This window comes from Xiphophorus maculatus, chromosome 2, assembly GCF_002775205.1.
Source record: "Xiphophorus maculatus strain JP 163 A chromosome 2, X_maculatus-5.0-male, whole genome shotgun sequence".
In the NCBI taxonomy this organism is placed as follows: domain Eukaryota; kingdom Metazoa; phylum Chordata; class Actinopteri; order Cyprinodontiformes; family Poeciliidae; genus Xiphophorus; species Xiphophorus maculatus.
In genome coordinates, this window is record NC_036444.1 from 18,293,270 (window position 1) to 18,308,960 (window position 15,691).

Genomic DNA, 15,691 nt, shown 5'->3' on the forward strand with positions numbered 1-15,691 from the left:
CTAGGTTTTGTCGTTGCCAGGCAGTTTTCTTCCTCTTTGGCAACTATTGTGAGTATTAATGAGGCTGTTACACTTCTCAAACTTTTCTGGCTGCCTTTTTAGAAACTGATAAATCTCTTGTGTTTTTTGCAAGGCTGCTTTGTTTAGAAAGCAAACAAGCTTTATACCACATTTAGCATTTTTAAAGTGAATCTTTATACCTTCTAGTACTTCTTAAGTACTAAATAAGTGTTACTGGTAGTAAAATTATGCTTTTCATTCCATTCAATATAGTCCACTTGAAAATTTTCAAATATATTGGTTTATTAACTAATCCTTTTCAATTGTTTTCTGCCTCCACAGATGGATGGATGGCCTTGAATAGTTCCAGGAAAATGTTATTATTGTCCATCCTGTTGGACGGCCTAACAAAATAATCTGCCAAAGGACATTTCTCCCACTGATTCTCATACCATGACATGTTTCAGTGCTCCAACCTACCATCAGGACTGCTACTCTAGCTAAACTGTGTGTGTATCTTGAAATACTGTGGAAAAATGTAGAACAAATATGACTGATTTAATTGCATAAAATCCTGAGTATCTTCGAAAATCTTTTAATAGAGGTTGGAAACGTGGTCATTTTTGTATTTATTTTAAAGTCATCTTATCTAGACAATTTTTTAGCACTACGAATGTTTAAGTGATGTGTGTTGCTCATGATGCAACCAAATTTTTGTAGCACGCGTGTCTTGACATATAGGGTGTGAATTTACCTTAAGATTGGGTAAGTCATATGATTAAGGGCAACAAGTATTATTTGTAATGATGTGGAAGTTAATTTTTAATGCCAGACTCTTAAATATTCAAGTATCATATCAGTAAACAAACCATTTCATATCCATGTGCATGTAGTCTGACTCTCAAGTCTTCAAAATGTTAAATGTTTTGAGTGAGTAAACTAAAAACATTAATGATTCTGAGCTGCAAGAGTTAAACAGTGGAACTGTAAACATATTTTAGTTTAAAATCTATTTTAGTTCATTGTTTAGATCCCCCATTCTCAAGATTTTTGGTGTTATAAAAAGTAATGTTTGAGAGAAACTTTTAATCTTTTTACTTTTGAATGCCGTTTTTCTTCTTTTTTTTCCACCAAATTACTACTCATGCATCCTTGAAATCAGATGAATATACAGAAAACAGTTGCATCTGCACAAAAAGGTGCTTCCTGTGCTTCCTTTCTCTATTTTTGTTTTGACTAAAGTGTTGAACCCACGGTTTTATGCATGAATTATGTGACACCCTCTGTACTGTAGGTTGTTGTCATAAATCATACCAGAAAAGCTGGCGTAGTTGTAGATATATCTCAACTGGCACGGCTCTGTGATTAAGATATAGATTATTTTTGTCTGCTGTGTGGAATACTAATTATTGAAATGAAAACCTGCCCACACCAGATGGCTATCTGGCAGATTGAACCAACCACACTCCCCCTCCTCACTTTTTCTCTGAGCTTCACAGCCCTGACCGTTTGGCTCAGCTCTACCTTCACACTTCCTGTGTGTTTGGCTCTTGACCTCCTCTGCTCACTGTTGTAGCGGTTTACTCGGATCGGCTCTGTTTGGCTCAAACTGAAAAAGACAGAACAAAAATGCATAAGTTCATGCACTCAGGCATTAAACATTTACCAGTGCAATAATAACTGTACCGAAAAAAGACCAATATGAATATTCAGATGGCTTGTACTGAGCTGTAAAGGCTTTACAGGTTTGTGTTGGCAGCTGCAGAGATGCAGCAGGGCATCATCACATCCAGCTGGCAAGACGCCTTGGTCAAAGCATAATATGACTCTAGCTTAAAAGCGTTGTAAATGGCCTGTAGTGCTTTGTGCATCATTTCTGTGCTGTGATTCTCATAATCTGGTGTAAGCCGAATGTTCTCACATGGAAATAGGCAAAAGATGTCCATCATGTTTTGTCCAAAAAGCTAATGCACTTCAGATCCACATATATCCACCTTTAATCCCCTCTTTCTCCTACACAATCCATCCATCCTGTCCATATTTTATCTCAGTAGAGCTTCCTCCTTCCTAGTGCTTTCTTGGTGGTCTGAAAGTGGAGTCACATATGCTGCTCTCAGCCAGAGCAGGTGGCTTTGGTTGAGCAAACAATCCCAACAGTCCTCCATACAGTACAGTCCTTCATTCCATCGATCCCTTCAACTATTCTCACCATTTATCCATTCATCACCTGTAATTGATCCCCACCTGTAATTGACTATTTCCATTGGAAACAGACTATTGGCCATTGAAGGAGTTGCTGTCATGACCAAGACATAATGTCACTAATGTCGTAGAGACAATAAAAGACATTATTATTACTTATTATCGGTTTGAACCTGAAAAGTCATTCCCTCGAGCAGACACTAAGCAACACTAGCATTTTGTTAGAGCCATGTTTCTTCTCTGGTAGACAACCTTGAGTCACATGATCATTCCCCCTTCAGCACAGAGAAATACAGTCAACTATTATGGCTAAATATTGTGCTAAGTTCAGACTACTAGTATTTGACTACTAGTAGGATACTACAACAGTTCATGTCAAATACATAATATTAAGGAATGCAGAACAGTTTTGTTTTCTTTCCCCAAAAAATTTACTTTTTGTGCCTTTTTTCATATTAAATTATTAAAGAAAAATCATCTGATGAATCTGTATTAGCAGGAGGATGACTTTTAGGTTAAATCTAGCCGGCATGTTACTTACCCCATATTGCCCTGAGCTTGTTGCCCCTGTCATTTCTAACTTCGTCTGTTTCTACTCCCTAAAAGTGACTAAAACACCGCTCTGAACCCAAAGAAGCCCAAACACAAACAGTCAGTGGATTAGTTTCCTCTTCTAATAGCATTTATAATATGACATGGTGTAGCGAGGGACATATTGCTCAGTGATGATAATTAATGCCGTGATGTTTAAAATGTTTTTATAGCAAGTTTCCAGAGGATGTGCAGCAGCAAGGCACAAAGCTTGTTCTGCAAAGTCTGTCAAGCTCAGATTCACTTCCTTTTAATTAACCGATCCTCTGCGGAGACTCGGGGGATGTGGGAAATGTGCGACACATTTACCAAAGGAAACGAGGTGTTGAAATTTTAAATACAAATTCAATAGTGCCTTGCAAAAGTTTCCATACTCCCCGGGATTTTTCACATTGAGTCACATTGCAACAAACTTTAGAAGATTTTATAGAGATTTTGGTATGTAGTCTTTGGTTTGTAGAGTTTGGCGTTCAATTTTGCTGAACTTTGAGGTTCAGGTTTTGCTCTTGATGTCCAAAGATCTACCAACTTTGGACATCAAGCTTGGTCTCATCTGGGCAGAGCACCTCCTTTCACAGGTTTGCTGTGCTCTCCACATGGCTTGTGGCAAACTGCAAATAGGATTTTTTATGGATCTCGTTATGTCACACCCAAAGGTCAGCTGTGTGATATGCATACCTAATAGTTAGTCATATTGACAGATTCTCCCACTAGGCTACTTCTCTGATTAATGTTCTGCTGGCCCAACCCGTCTGTGTACTGGTCTTGGTATGGGTGCAGTTCTGCCATTCTCTTTCAGTCTTTCAAATAATTTATTGAAAGGTTCTCTCTAGGATGTAGAAAGCTTGAGATACTGTTTTATACCTAGCCCGGTTTTAAACTTACTGCTTTTTATCTGACTTGTCTACTGTGTTTCTTGGTCTTCATGATGCTTTTTGTTCACTATTGTTCCCAAACAATCCTGTAAGACCTTCACAGAAAAGATGGATTGTAGATTATACGTTTTTCTTTAAACAAAATTTTGAAAACAAACCCTGTATCATTTCTGATATTTGGAGCGGTGTATTTTTACCGATGGCAGTAAAACCACAGGAAGAAGGCAGAGAAGCTTGATTCTTTCCCAGATTATGTCTCTTATTGTCAAGCCATAGAGACAGTTTTAACTAATATGTAAAAAATGTTATTTTTATTGAAGTTTCCTGTTGAAGCTTTAAGAAGATTTTCAATCCAAATGAGACAATTAATAAACTTCAAGTAAGGTCAGCTTTGCAATCTCTCATGTTTTAGTTCCACCAACTCAGAGTACGATTGAGGCTGAATGCTTTAATTGCCTCATTCGGTCAAGCCAAGTTTTCAAAATTCAGCATGAGTATGTTGTTAAATTCATTGACAGGATGTTCTCTTTCTTGCTCCATTTTCATGTATCTTTTAGTATTTACAAAATGAAAAATGACATTCGTGGCCCACAAATAGCCAAAATCTCCATTTGCTTCAAGAACCAATTCCGTCCTCATTTGTTGCTGATCTGAGCCAAAGGCCATGCTTTTTGTGTTTGCTCTGGAAATAATAAATTCACAAGCCTGTGTGGCTAACCTAAGGGATGTGATTGGTATCTGTGAAATCATGGCTGATTAGGGTGCATTTGTGTCCTAATTTATGGATCCTGGAACATGAAAAGTAATTCCTCATGCTTTATCCTCTAAAACATAAGTGACCTATTTTTGACAGTATTACTATTTTTCCAGCAGTCACAGTTTTAATCCTTTTGGATCCGTATGTCTGAGGCAGGGGAGCAATGTGGATATTTTTATGTGTGTATGTATTTTCCTCAAGAGTCTGGGTGCAAGCAGAGCAATTTTAAATCCACTGACAGTTGGACAGTAGGAATGACCTTATGAGGAGTAATGATTCAAGGTTTCCAGATGTGTGTGCTGAAGTGAGTCACTTTGTCTCCTTTCTGACAGATGACTCAAACTGCCCCAATTAAACATGAATTTCCTTCCTTCTCTTTCTTTCTCTCTCTCTCACAGCTGAGGAAGGCCATTATGTGTCAATGAAGAACAGTAACATACCTCTGGACCCCACAGTGCCCCCAATCCTGACTCCTGGATTTAGAGACAGAGACGGCGTTAAAGATGTTGCTCCTGGAGCAGGTCCTGATGCTGAACTCAGACGTTGGCCTGAGGGAAAAGTGTTTGCCGAGGCCAAAACTGCAATCTGGACAGAAACGCAGGAAGGAGTGAGTGCGGGAGCACATGGAAAAGTCTTTGCAGAGGCTGGGATTATGACGGAAACTCGAGCGTGGGCTGAAGCGGGATGGAGGCCGGTCCACACAGAGGAGGAAGCGCTGCCAAGCGTGCCCGAAGATCCAGCTCCCATGCTTGTGCAGGAGAAGCTGAGGACAAGTGGAGAGGTCCAGAGGGAGCAGGCGGCCCTTTCATCAGTACTCAGCATGCTGACTGAGACGACAGAGCTGCAGACTCCAGCAGTCAGAAAACCTTTAGGGCTGCTGTCTAAAGCGGCTTGGTCTAAAAGCTCTTCTTCATCCAAGGCCTTATCTTCCTCCACAACAAAAGCATCCTCTCTTCCCTCCTCTCCATCCAGTAAAAAACTGAGTCGGACTCCACCATCCACCAATTTGTCTGTGGTTATTGGAAACAACAACTCCTCAACCAACTATAGTTTGGGTGGGTAATATTTTTTCAATTATCTGGCAAAAATATTAATTTTAATTTTCACAATTTAGCACAGCAGAGGCACAATCCTTTATTGAGATTTTATGACAGACCAACTGAAAGGGTATAATTGTGAAGTGGAAAAGGATAAATGGTTTAAAGTAATTTTTAACAAGTAAGTCTTAAAAAATTATTAGTATATTCAGCCTCTTTAATCTGAAGCCCTTAATTACCATTTATTACAGACATTTAATTTAAAATGGCTGTGTTAACTGTGTGGAAACTGAATTTGAATTTAGCTCGTCAGCGAAAGCCTCACAGGTTTGTTAGAGAACATTAGTGACAGAGAACAGCAGGGATAAACAATATTGTAGGCTGTAGAAAATTCACGTAACACTGCTTAATCCATCATCTAGCAATGTGAGAAAAATTACAGATGTAGGTATTTATTGGAAAATGTCAGTGTTGGTTTGTCAAATAAAATCCCAATGACACACTGCTGCTTTTTAGTGTTTTGTAACAGAATTAATTATTAACCAAGCCTTTGTCTATAGTAATTATCAGGATTTAGCAAACTGAAGGAGACATGTCTGAGAATAATTGTAGTTCAGTTGGACATGATTCAGTTTATGCTTTAGTCACCTCAGCAACTTCTCAGGGAAACGTATGGAGGTCCCGCTGCTGAATGCTTCAGCAACGAGTCTCTCAGACATCCGTCATTTCTGCATGACCAATTGTCATTTTTAACAGTGATTTAATCTTAATAGATTGCTTGTAATAATATTAACAATTCATTTTAATTGAATTATTTGAACTGAATTTAATTCACTGTAATTGAGTTTTTTCAGTTTTGTTATCAGTAAATCATCACCTTCAACATTTCATCAGTGTCACCATCATGTATATCATTTTATCATCTTAGACTTATTGCTGTCGTCGTCATCATCATCATCATCATCATCATCATCATCATCATCATCATCATCATCATCATCATCATCATCATCATCTCCCCCCCCATTTCCTAACCTCCATCCCTCTCTGTTTTTTGTGTCTATTTTCGCCTCAATAATAAGGTAATTATTATACAAATATTTAGCTTTCTGAAGAATGTGCAGGAGAAAGTAGTGTGTCTCCAAGCATTTCAACTTATTCCACACATTGTCAGGGGGAATACGATTGGATCTGGAGGTGTTTTTGAAAATGAAAGGTAGTCTGCCTCATGCATTTGCAGTTACAATGTAGACAGATAAAACACAATCCTAGTATAAAAGTGTCTTTTAGGTTGACATGTTAATATTCAATATTCTGTAGGGAATTAAAAACTTCGAACTTAAAAAAAGAATTTACGTTACTTAAATCAAATAAAAGTGACAACTGAGGCTTGATAGGTTTGTTGTTATCCTAACTCTGGTTTGGATAAATGTGTCACTGCATTTAAAATATAATAGTTGTTCAGCAATCAGGAAATAAAAGAAGTAAGTAAAGGCTTGGAAATTGTTAGTACACATTTAAAGGGAAAGTACGTAAGCTGGAAAGTAGAGACAGAGGCCAATGAAATTAAAAGTAACCTGTTTTTCTTCTTTTCCTCAAAGGTTCAGGTCCTATTGAGGTAAAGACAAAAAAGGCATTTTTCAGCAATGTCTAGAAAAGAAAAAGGAAAATCTTGATTAGGATTCTTTGTCCATGATAAAGATCATTTAAGGTCACGTATTGGTGACAAGCTTTTCACAAGTGTCTTAGTTCTAGCTTTTCTTCAGCAAACTCTACAGGTGAATCTGGAATGAAACAGTGGATGAATTAGTGGTCACCTGGTGACCACTTCAGAGTATGGTAGGAAGCTTTGTTAGAGTCCATGAAGTATGTAAAATAGCAGGACGTTTTAAATCAATAAACCTTTTGTACTCAGCTGCAGGGTTTTCTGAACATATCTGAAGCAAAATACAGTATTTAGAAATTATTTAAATTTTTTTTACTTATCCATGTTCTTTTCCCCTTCAGATGAATTAGTGAGCGGCCTACCAGCGTGGGATCTTCCCACTGTACCTGAATCTCACCTGTCCACAGTGGGTGACCATGATATCACACTTCCTCCCAATGTAACAAGCCCTTTCTCCACCCACCAGTGGAATACCACCATGCCTGTGCGTCCCAGGATCCCCATACAGAACACAACTACAGCAGCCACGACCATAAAGACAACCCCATCGACAACCACCACTTCAACTGTGTCGTTTTCTACCACAAAGAGAACAGAAACGCCACCAGAAACCATCACAGCCCAAAATAACACCAGCCAGGACACTGTGACCGATGGCAGCCTTCAGCTGACAACAGTAACCACAACAACACCCTCAACGACCACCTCTACTGTTAATAGCGCAGAGATGGCAACACAGGAGGCAGCGACTCCTGGGAGCACAGAGGCGTCTCTATCGAACATAACAGCTGCTGCACCCACAGAGGAAACAAGGCTCTTCGTCGCAACAACCGCGACTCTTCCAACAACGACCTCTACGACCATGCCAGCCCCCACTACCACCACCACAGTTACTGTTCCCCCAACTACTACAACCACCACCACCACAACCACCACCACCACTCCAGCTCCCACTACAACCACCACTGCCTCAACTACTACTGCTGCTCCCACTACCACGACCACCGTCACCACTTCAACAACTACAACTACCACCACCACAACAGAAGCACCCACCACCACTATGCTCATCCCAGTTCAAACTACACCACTTCTGACAACAACCACACAAAGTCCCTCCACCACCAGTGCTGAGGAAATGCCTCTCCCATGCAATGTGACGGAGAAGTTCTGGGTCAAAACAGGTAGGAGACTTTAATATCCTTATTAGAAGTTTTAAAGCTCAACATATGTTAAATACATTTTTAAAAATAATCTCTAATGAATATTACCTCCCTTTTGAAATAATTAACATATTCTTAAATTACACTGCAATGCAATCTTGAATTATCAGTGACTTTCTTCACATTTTGAATACAAGCAGTATTGTTTTTTATGTTTAAAATGATTCTGGTGAAAAGCTGTTAAAGCTTTCTAAAGATTTGGAAAGCTTGTTTTTGGGCATTAGATGCTTTTTCACTCATTTTCTTTTCAGTACCTAACAACTGGTAGAGGAACATATTTGCATGTATGTTATGTCATTCAAAAGCAAGAAGACTGTAATCTGAAGTCATGAACTAAGCTCCTTGAGGTCCATGGTGAAGTATTCATGGTCAGGGACGATTTGGAGAGCCATACTCGGCTGGACTGTGTGTAGAAAATCGGCCTTTTCCATATTGAAAAACAGTTGTGGTGATCATAATCCAGTTGCTGATATGCTGTTGTTAAAAAAAGGCAAATCCAAACCAGCTTTATTGTGTACTGATCTTCTTTACTTAAACCTTTTTTATTTAAATCTTTACAGTGTTGTCTATGGAGCTGCGCAGGAATCACCTGGACCTGATCCTAAAGCAGAACCTTTCAAAAGGACTGAGCCATGCTCTGCAGAGAGCCCTGAATGACTCCAAAGCCTCTGCACAGGTCAGTGTTTCCAGCGGCTTCATGTCCAGCGGCTTTTCACTGATAATCAAAAGGTCATGATCCTGTGACAAACCCACTGACTTGGCCTGGTCAGTGGGTTTAAGAACAAAGGTCTTACATACAGACTTTACAGTATCAATCAAAAGTGCTGTTAAGTGTACGATAAAAACGGCAAAATACTGTCACTTATTTTCTCATTTGTAAAATTGCAAACCCAAATTTGCACAGCATATTGTGCAGAAAACATAATATGCAGTTTTTTGTATTAAAAAAACTCACGAAAACGAGAGAATATTTGCTAGATATTCTCTATACAGAGGACGGAAACAACTTCTGTGTGTTACGAATCTTAGGATGACTCAGCGAAATGTCAAATAAAAACATAGCAGAAGCTAGCAAACTTTGCTAATGGCTTTGAAATACAGGTTGTTAGCTAGTGAGCACATACAATGTTGCAGGGACATTATTATCTAAATGACAGGTATCACTGGAGGGAACAGGAAAATAATTTTCAGTAATATTTATTTCATATACATAGTATAGGAAAGCCAAAGTTTAAAACAGTTTTTAATGTGATCAGTTTAAGATTGTTTTGTATTTCATTGTTTCCTTCCTTGGTCAAAATTTGTAATGTTTCAATAAAGTGGATTATACCTCCATCATCAAACCAGGAAAAAAAATTACGTTATTGAACCAAATCCATACATGTATCAATATGAAGCTTTCACAAGTGACATCCCCTACGATAATCACTACCATAAAAGACCAGCCACTGACCACAAATCAGAATATGATTGGCTAGTCAAAATGCCTGCCCATAAACTGCAGATGTAAATCTCATCTCTCATCAGCTAATTATTCTTCTGAGAATAAATGACTGGAAGGCATAAAACTTGGTGAGAAATAACCTCTGTGTTGATCTTACCTCAGCCATAAGCCTTCTCTAGTGCCCTCAGTGACTGGAGAAAGAACTAGTTATGTTATAAAAGAAATATTCTTTTCATCTTTTTATACATTTTTCAGCTCTCCACTATCATCTTGTGAAGCTTTGAGTGCAATGCGTAGTCCAAGTGCCCAAGTGAAATGGCCACTACAGCTTTTTACTGTAATATCCAGAACTCCTGTAAAAGCTTTTATTTTTTTTACATACTGTACATTGAAGATTCAAAGAAGAACAGCTGCTAGGATTGGACAGCATTTGATGATTCAAGGAGCGTAAAGATGGGCTTATTTTTGCCTTTCATCTATAACTTTAAATTTTACGTTTATGAGGTTTTGTTCTTTATTGTCTCCTGTAACATTTCTCTGCTGCTGCGCTTGGTCAAAGTGCTTCCATTTAATTGTACTGAGATAAAAAAAAAAAGATCTGTTTTATTTTAAGCCATTTCGCTGGTCTGTCTGTCCCGAGTACTCTTGCCTTCTATATTTAAGTTGTTGGTGTTGATTTTTTTTTTTACCTGACAAAGACTCATGAATGGTGCAGGAGATAAATATAGAGAGAGGTGACAAATGAATACGTGGTATTATTTATTAGGCGATATCGAGTTCATTTAAGGAGGAGACCATTCTCACATCCCACTCCCACTCTTACATAATGCTTGTTTTCATCCTGTGTCAACCACATGGTTCCATCTCCATCTTCTCTTCCCTCCCTCTCAAACCATCACTATCAGTTTTTTCCGTTCATGTATATTTCAATATTTACATCTCTCACATTGCTCTCCCCCTTCATCTTTCTGATGAGATTACACCCTTGGTCCAACTAGATCGATTTTCTGCCAATATGTCTGTCTTGCCTGTTGTACTACTCGGCTCATTGTGGCTGTCTGCCTCTGTCTGTCCACCTGCCTCTCTTCATCTCTCTTTCTGTCCGTCTTCTGTCTTCATCTGCCTGCTTTTGCTATTTTTATCCAGTTGTTTGTGAGCCTTCGCAGGGAGTGACTCAGTATCTCTAAGCTCCACGGCACTTTCATCTACCCCCTGCTACACACAGACACATTCCTCAGCTTTCATCGTCTCCATCTGAAAACCTAGACTGCGGTTTGATAGTCAAAATTAATCTGTCCAGGGCGAAAAACACCAACCAGGAAATAGAAACAGTTCAGATCTTAAAACGCCTGGATATTGTTGCAATGTTGATGAGCAAAATCTGCCCCCTATGTGATTCGGGTTTGTTAAACAGCATGAAATTAGTATGCAGCGATGCTTAATGTGTTGCGTCATTGAACAATGTTGTTAACCATAATTACTTACCAAACTGGGCAGTTTTACAGCTGTCAGCTGTTGGCAGGGAGCAAAGGCGGTCAGTTCTGGCTCCCTTTGTTAAATTCAGCAGTCCTCTTCAGATATGCAAAACAAAGGTTAAGCAATCAGCTTTAATATGGAGTTTAGAAATTCAAAATGTATTAACATTTTAGTATTGTTGTCTAGTATTTGTAGTTTTAGCACTGGTGGTCTCTATTTAATTAGCAAGTGGTTTATTACATAACTTAGAATGGATATAAAGAAGAGAAACATTAAGTCATTTTTACTGATCTTTTAAATATTTCTTTCCTATTTCATGCTATAAAAGCATGCAAAGTTGTTTTTAATGTCACTAATGCCAATAATGTAAAGTATCAGTGACACCATGTACATTATATATGCATTGCCTTTACTGAAACCAAGTATAAGTTTTGACAATATCATTTCACATGAAAGGCAGACTTTATAAACGCTGTCTGAAGGTATTTGGCTCTCTACGTTTTGTGGTTGATAGATATGGACAGCGTGATAAATGCTAAAGTGTAAACAAGATCAAAAAGGGATGAAATAGACAAATAAGAGCAAATATTGTGGAGGGTAAGGAACTAAGATAAGGACTCATGTAGTTTATACATAAACATACTGACAGTAAAAAACAGGAAAAAACCAGTAGAAATAGAAATAAAAAAGTCAACATATTTTTGATAAAATCTAAAAAGGTCGAAAGCCTCAAAAGCTCAGCAGCATAGGTACAATAAAAAAATGTTAAATAGGATCATACGTCAAGGTTGACTGATTCAGTTTTTGGTGAATCAGAACACAGTTTTTTCTTCTCTGTGTTCCCTTAAAGCTGCCGGTTTAGGAAAAACACAGGAAGATTAACACAAACACCCCCACAGACAAAAATAAAACATCTGAAAGAAACAGTCAATATTTAATTTTATGCTTATTACATTTTAGTTTAGACTTCAAATGCAAGATTCAACTGCTCTTCTTTGTGTTTTCTGATGAAATGCAAAACCCAAAAGTGGCTTTATGGATATAAGACTGAGTGGCTGAGCATAATTGAAAAATATGTAAAGAGTTGCTTGGAAAGAAATGAGGCTGAAGCTTTTACTTGGACTCTGCATAAGGAGAGGTGCTGGGATGCAGTTTCATTCAGAGAGGATGTCTGTTTTAGATAAAAAGATCAGGCAGGAGCAGCCAGCACACACTCAGGGAGAGAAAGAGGAGAGAAAAATATGGTTGTGGAGAGAGAGAGAGAGAAAGGAAAAAATCCATAACAACAACAACCTCAGCTACTCAGTGTGGTTGAAGGTTGAGGGTACATGAAGGTGGGTGGTGTTAAGTTCCAGAAATACAGCCTTTGACTCACCACAGTTGTTGTCTGTGTGTGTGTGTGTGTGTTTTTTTTCAGGATATGGCCAAAAGTCTAACTGTTGAAGAATCGAGCTGAAATTTGGTCTTAAGGCAGAGCTAAACTGAAATGAAACCAAGAATTATAAATATTCATACACTGACGCTTGTACCTTCAAATCTAAATCAAATATATAGTGTCTTGTTTCACAGGACAGCTCTATGAGAGTATTTCAGATGTTAGCACTAAAGTTGTCTTTGTTTTTGTTTTACTGCTCATATTCCTTGAATAAAATAGCAGCACAATATCTCCAAGACAAAATAAGCATCAGCATGTTTTTCTGTAAACCATACGTACACATGCACACATTTATGTAAACTTCTGGTAAAGATGTGCAAACAACCTTAAAATGAAATAAAATTTTAAAAGCAGTTTGATAATCTCACTGTTTTCTCTTTGGCTTGGCTCACAGGTCAAGTGGAAATATTCTGCTTTTCCATTTATTTATCATCTATTTAACGCAGGATCCGCTTAAAGTGTTCATTACTTAAAAGCAGTCTTAATTCCATCTGATTAGAGGAGAAGTAATACAGTAATAGACAGTTATATAATTATTTAACTAATTATTCACTGAATTAAAAACAAGATGCATTTATAACACTTACAGTTGCTTCAACAACATTTTTTCAGATACGTTCTTTATGAATCTTTCCTTGTAATAATTTACAAAGTATTTATTGCAATGTAGAACATGTGAAAAATAAACACCACTTTAATAAGCAGCACAGATGACTCTGTGTTTAATGTAGATGGTTGCATAGATGTATTGTCGATTAGTGCTAAATTAGCTGGTTTTGCCCGTCATGTGCATTCTCGCAAATAAAAAATGTGTCAAAAATAATAAAGCCAAAGAAAATAACTTTTTGTTTCCATTTGTGATGAGTAGGCTTCTGGTTGCTTTTTGTTTTATTTGATTTGCTTCATTTATGGAGAATAACACAGCACTGACTTCATTGAATGGCAGTCCTATTATGAGAAGTGAGCTTCTCAAAATAGGTTATGCTAGTGCTGCTCAATATACTGTAAATCCTCATTGTAGTAATATTAATATTACAACAGACTATATTAATATTGCAACAGCTAGGGCTACAACATTTATTGGATGTTTTATTTCAGGTGTCAGGCGTTTGCACTTTGCAGGCTAATAACATAGTAACACAGATGAATGGAGTTTTATTACAACAGAAGCACAAACCTGAGTTCAAGATGCTACAGCTCACAGTGGTGGATGCTTCAATGACAGCTGAGACAGACAGAAGGAAAATGCACACTTATTGCAACTAATATAATCGTTGATTTAGAAATGTCACGTTGCCCAAATGTAAACCTTAGTGATACAGTAAGTCATTAAAAATGCTTCGGCTCCATTCGTTTTCTAGGAATTTTTTGGTAAAAATGTGGCACTGTTGCATTTGTAGAAGCAATAATTTGTTACCAAGTGAATAGGTGACATAATGTATTAAAAGTTAGCTTTTTCTAAAATACTCAGTGTTAGTTTATGCTGCAAAGTATAAGCCTGATGTAGATGTAGTCTAGCTGGAATTGTTGAAAATATGTCTCTGTCACAGGTGGAGCGAGACGACTGCAGCCCAAACAACCTGACTCTGGGTTACTACGTGACCAGCGGGAAAACTGTCTACGTTTCCTCCATGGTTGTCGAAGCTCTCAATGTTTACGGCTTTGACAAACTGCTGTCTGACATTAGGCAGCACACCCCGCTGGTCAAGGCGGTTCTGGTTCCCGTGGCGACCTGGATCAGCTCTCCCCACATTCACCTACAGCTCAAAACAGGTGAGAATACCTAAGATGAACATTGAAATGCGTGACACTAAAATCCAGCAAAACCAGCTTCTCGTTCCAGAAACTTGATTGTAAAAAGACAAAAAGCTGCAGGAGTGGAGGATTAAATTGATTCCAGGAAGAACAGAAACCAGACAAAATTAGAAAGATTCTGATTAGCTCTCCTTTACTCCTCTTTGATACCTTAAATCCCATACAGACTCCCATGATTGCAGAACAAATTGGTCCAATCACTTAGTCAGCTCTTAAGCCTCAAAACACATTTCAGCACACACACACGCACGCACGCACACACACACACACCCACCCACCCCGTTTTGTGTGAGCAAGGTCAGAAAATCTGTACAGTTAAGAGACTGATTGTATATCAGAGTATACATTTTGAGAATAATATTGTATTTCTCAACACAAATCCATAATTTTAAATCAATGTTGCTTCAGATTTGATCAAATTAATAAGAAAGAATAACTTTACCTTTAATCTGAGCTAAATTTGTTATTGCATTTCCATTTATTTCTGTCTGCGTAGATTGTAATCTATGGACTGTGTGTTGTGACAATCAGCATTAATTGGTGCATATGGGTGCCTCCCTGACTGTAGAAACTCAGAAAATCTGATCACCGACATAAAGAAATGTTCCTCTGAGATGTTCAGCTGCATTTTTACGGAGATTAAATTACACAGAAGTGGACTGGTTTCCTTCTGCCTCACTGTTATGAACAACTCTGTGTTGGTCTATGATATAAAATCCCAATAAAATATGCTAATGTTTATGGCTGTGATCAAATGTGGACTTTATTCTAACTTTGAAGTATCCAGTCTTTTTTAAAATTGTTTTTTAGTAGAAAGTGCCAAATATCTGTGCAGGAAAATTGATTGTGGCATACCCAAATGCAAGCAGTGAGCTAGAGGCAGTAGGATGATGTAAATAATGAACTTAATTTGAAAGAAAGCATGAATCCAAAGTTAAAATGGTGGAAGCAAACAGCAGGAGAAAAAATAACATTAGACAGAAGGTATATGCATCTTCAGCAACAAAAACACAAACACTCCCTGAGATTAGGCCTAAAAATAAAAGCACTGTGGATAAGATACCCAATCCATCATGCTGTATCTGGAATCTGTATGTTTGGCTCTGTTGTTAGTATTAATGAAAGCGCTTCTCTGGAGGGATGTCTGTGCGACCGATAAACCTGAGTAGC

At 38.0% G+C, this 15,691-nt stretch overlaps 1 protein-coding gene across 2 annotated transcripts in view; it reads left to right on the forward strand.

Moving 5' to 3' along the window:
• Window positions 1-15,691, forward strand: part of LOC102222069 (UPF0606 protein KIAA1549L-like) — an 88,234-nt gene that overhangs the window by 24,187 nt on the left and 48,356 nt on the right. For both annotated transcript variants that reach the window (XM_023350620.1, XM_023350625.1), the window contains exons 2-5: window positions 4,824-5,480; window positions 7,470-8,312; window positions 8,912-9,027; window positions 14,257-14,479. In XM_023350620.1, coding sequence (XP_023206388.1) covers window positions 4,824-5,480; window positions 7,470-8,312; window positions 8,912-9,027; window positions 14,257-14,479 — 1,839 coding nt within the window. The remainder of the gene's footprint in view (window positions 1-4,823; window positions 5,481-7,469; window positions 8,313-8,911; window positions 9,028-14,256; window positions 14,480-15,691) is intronic.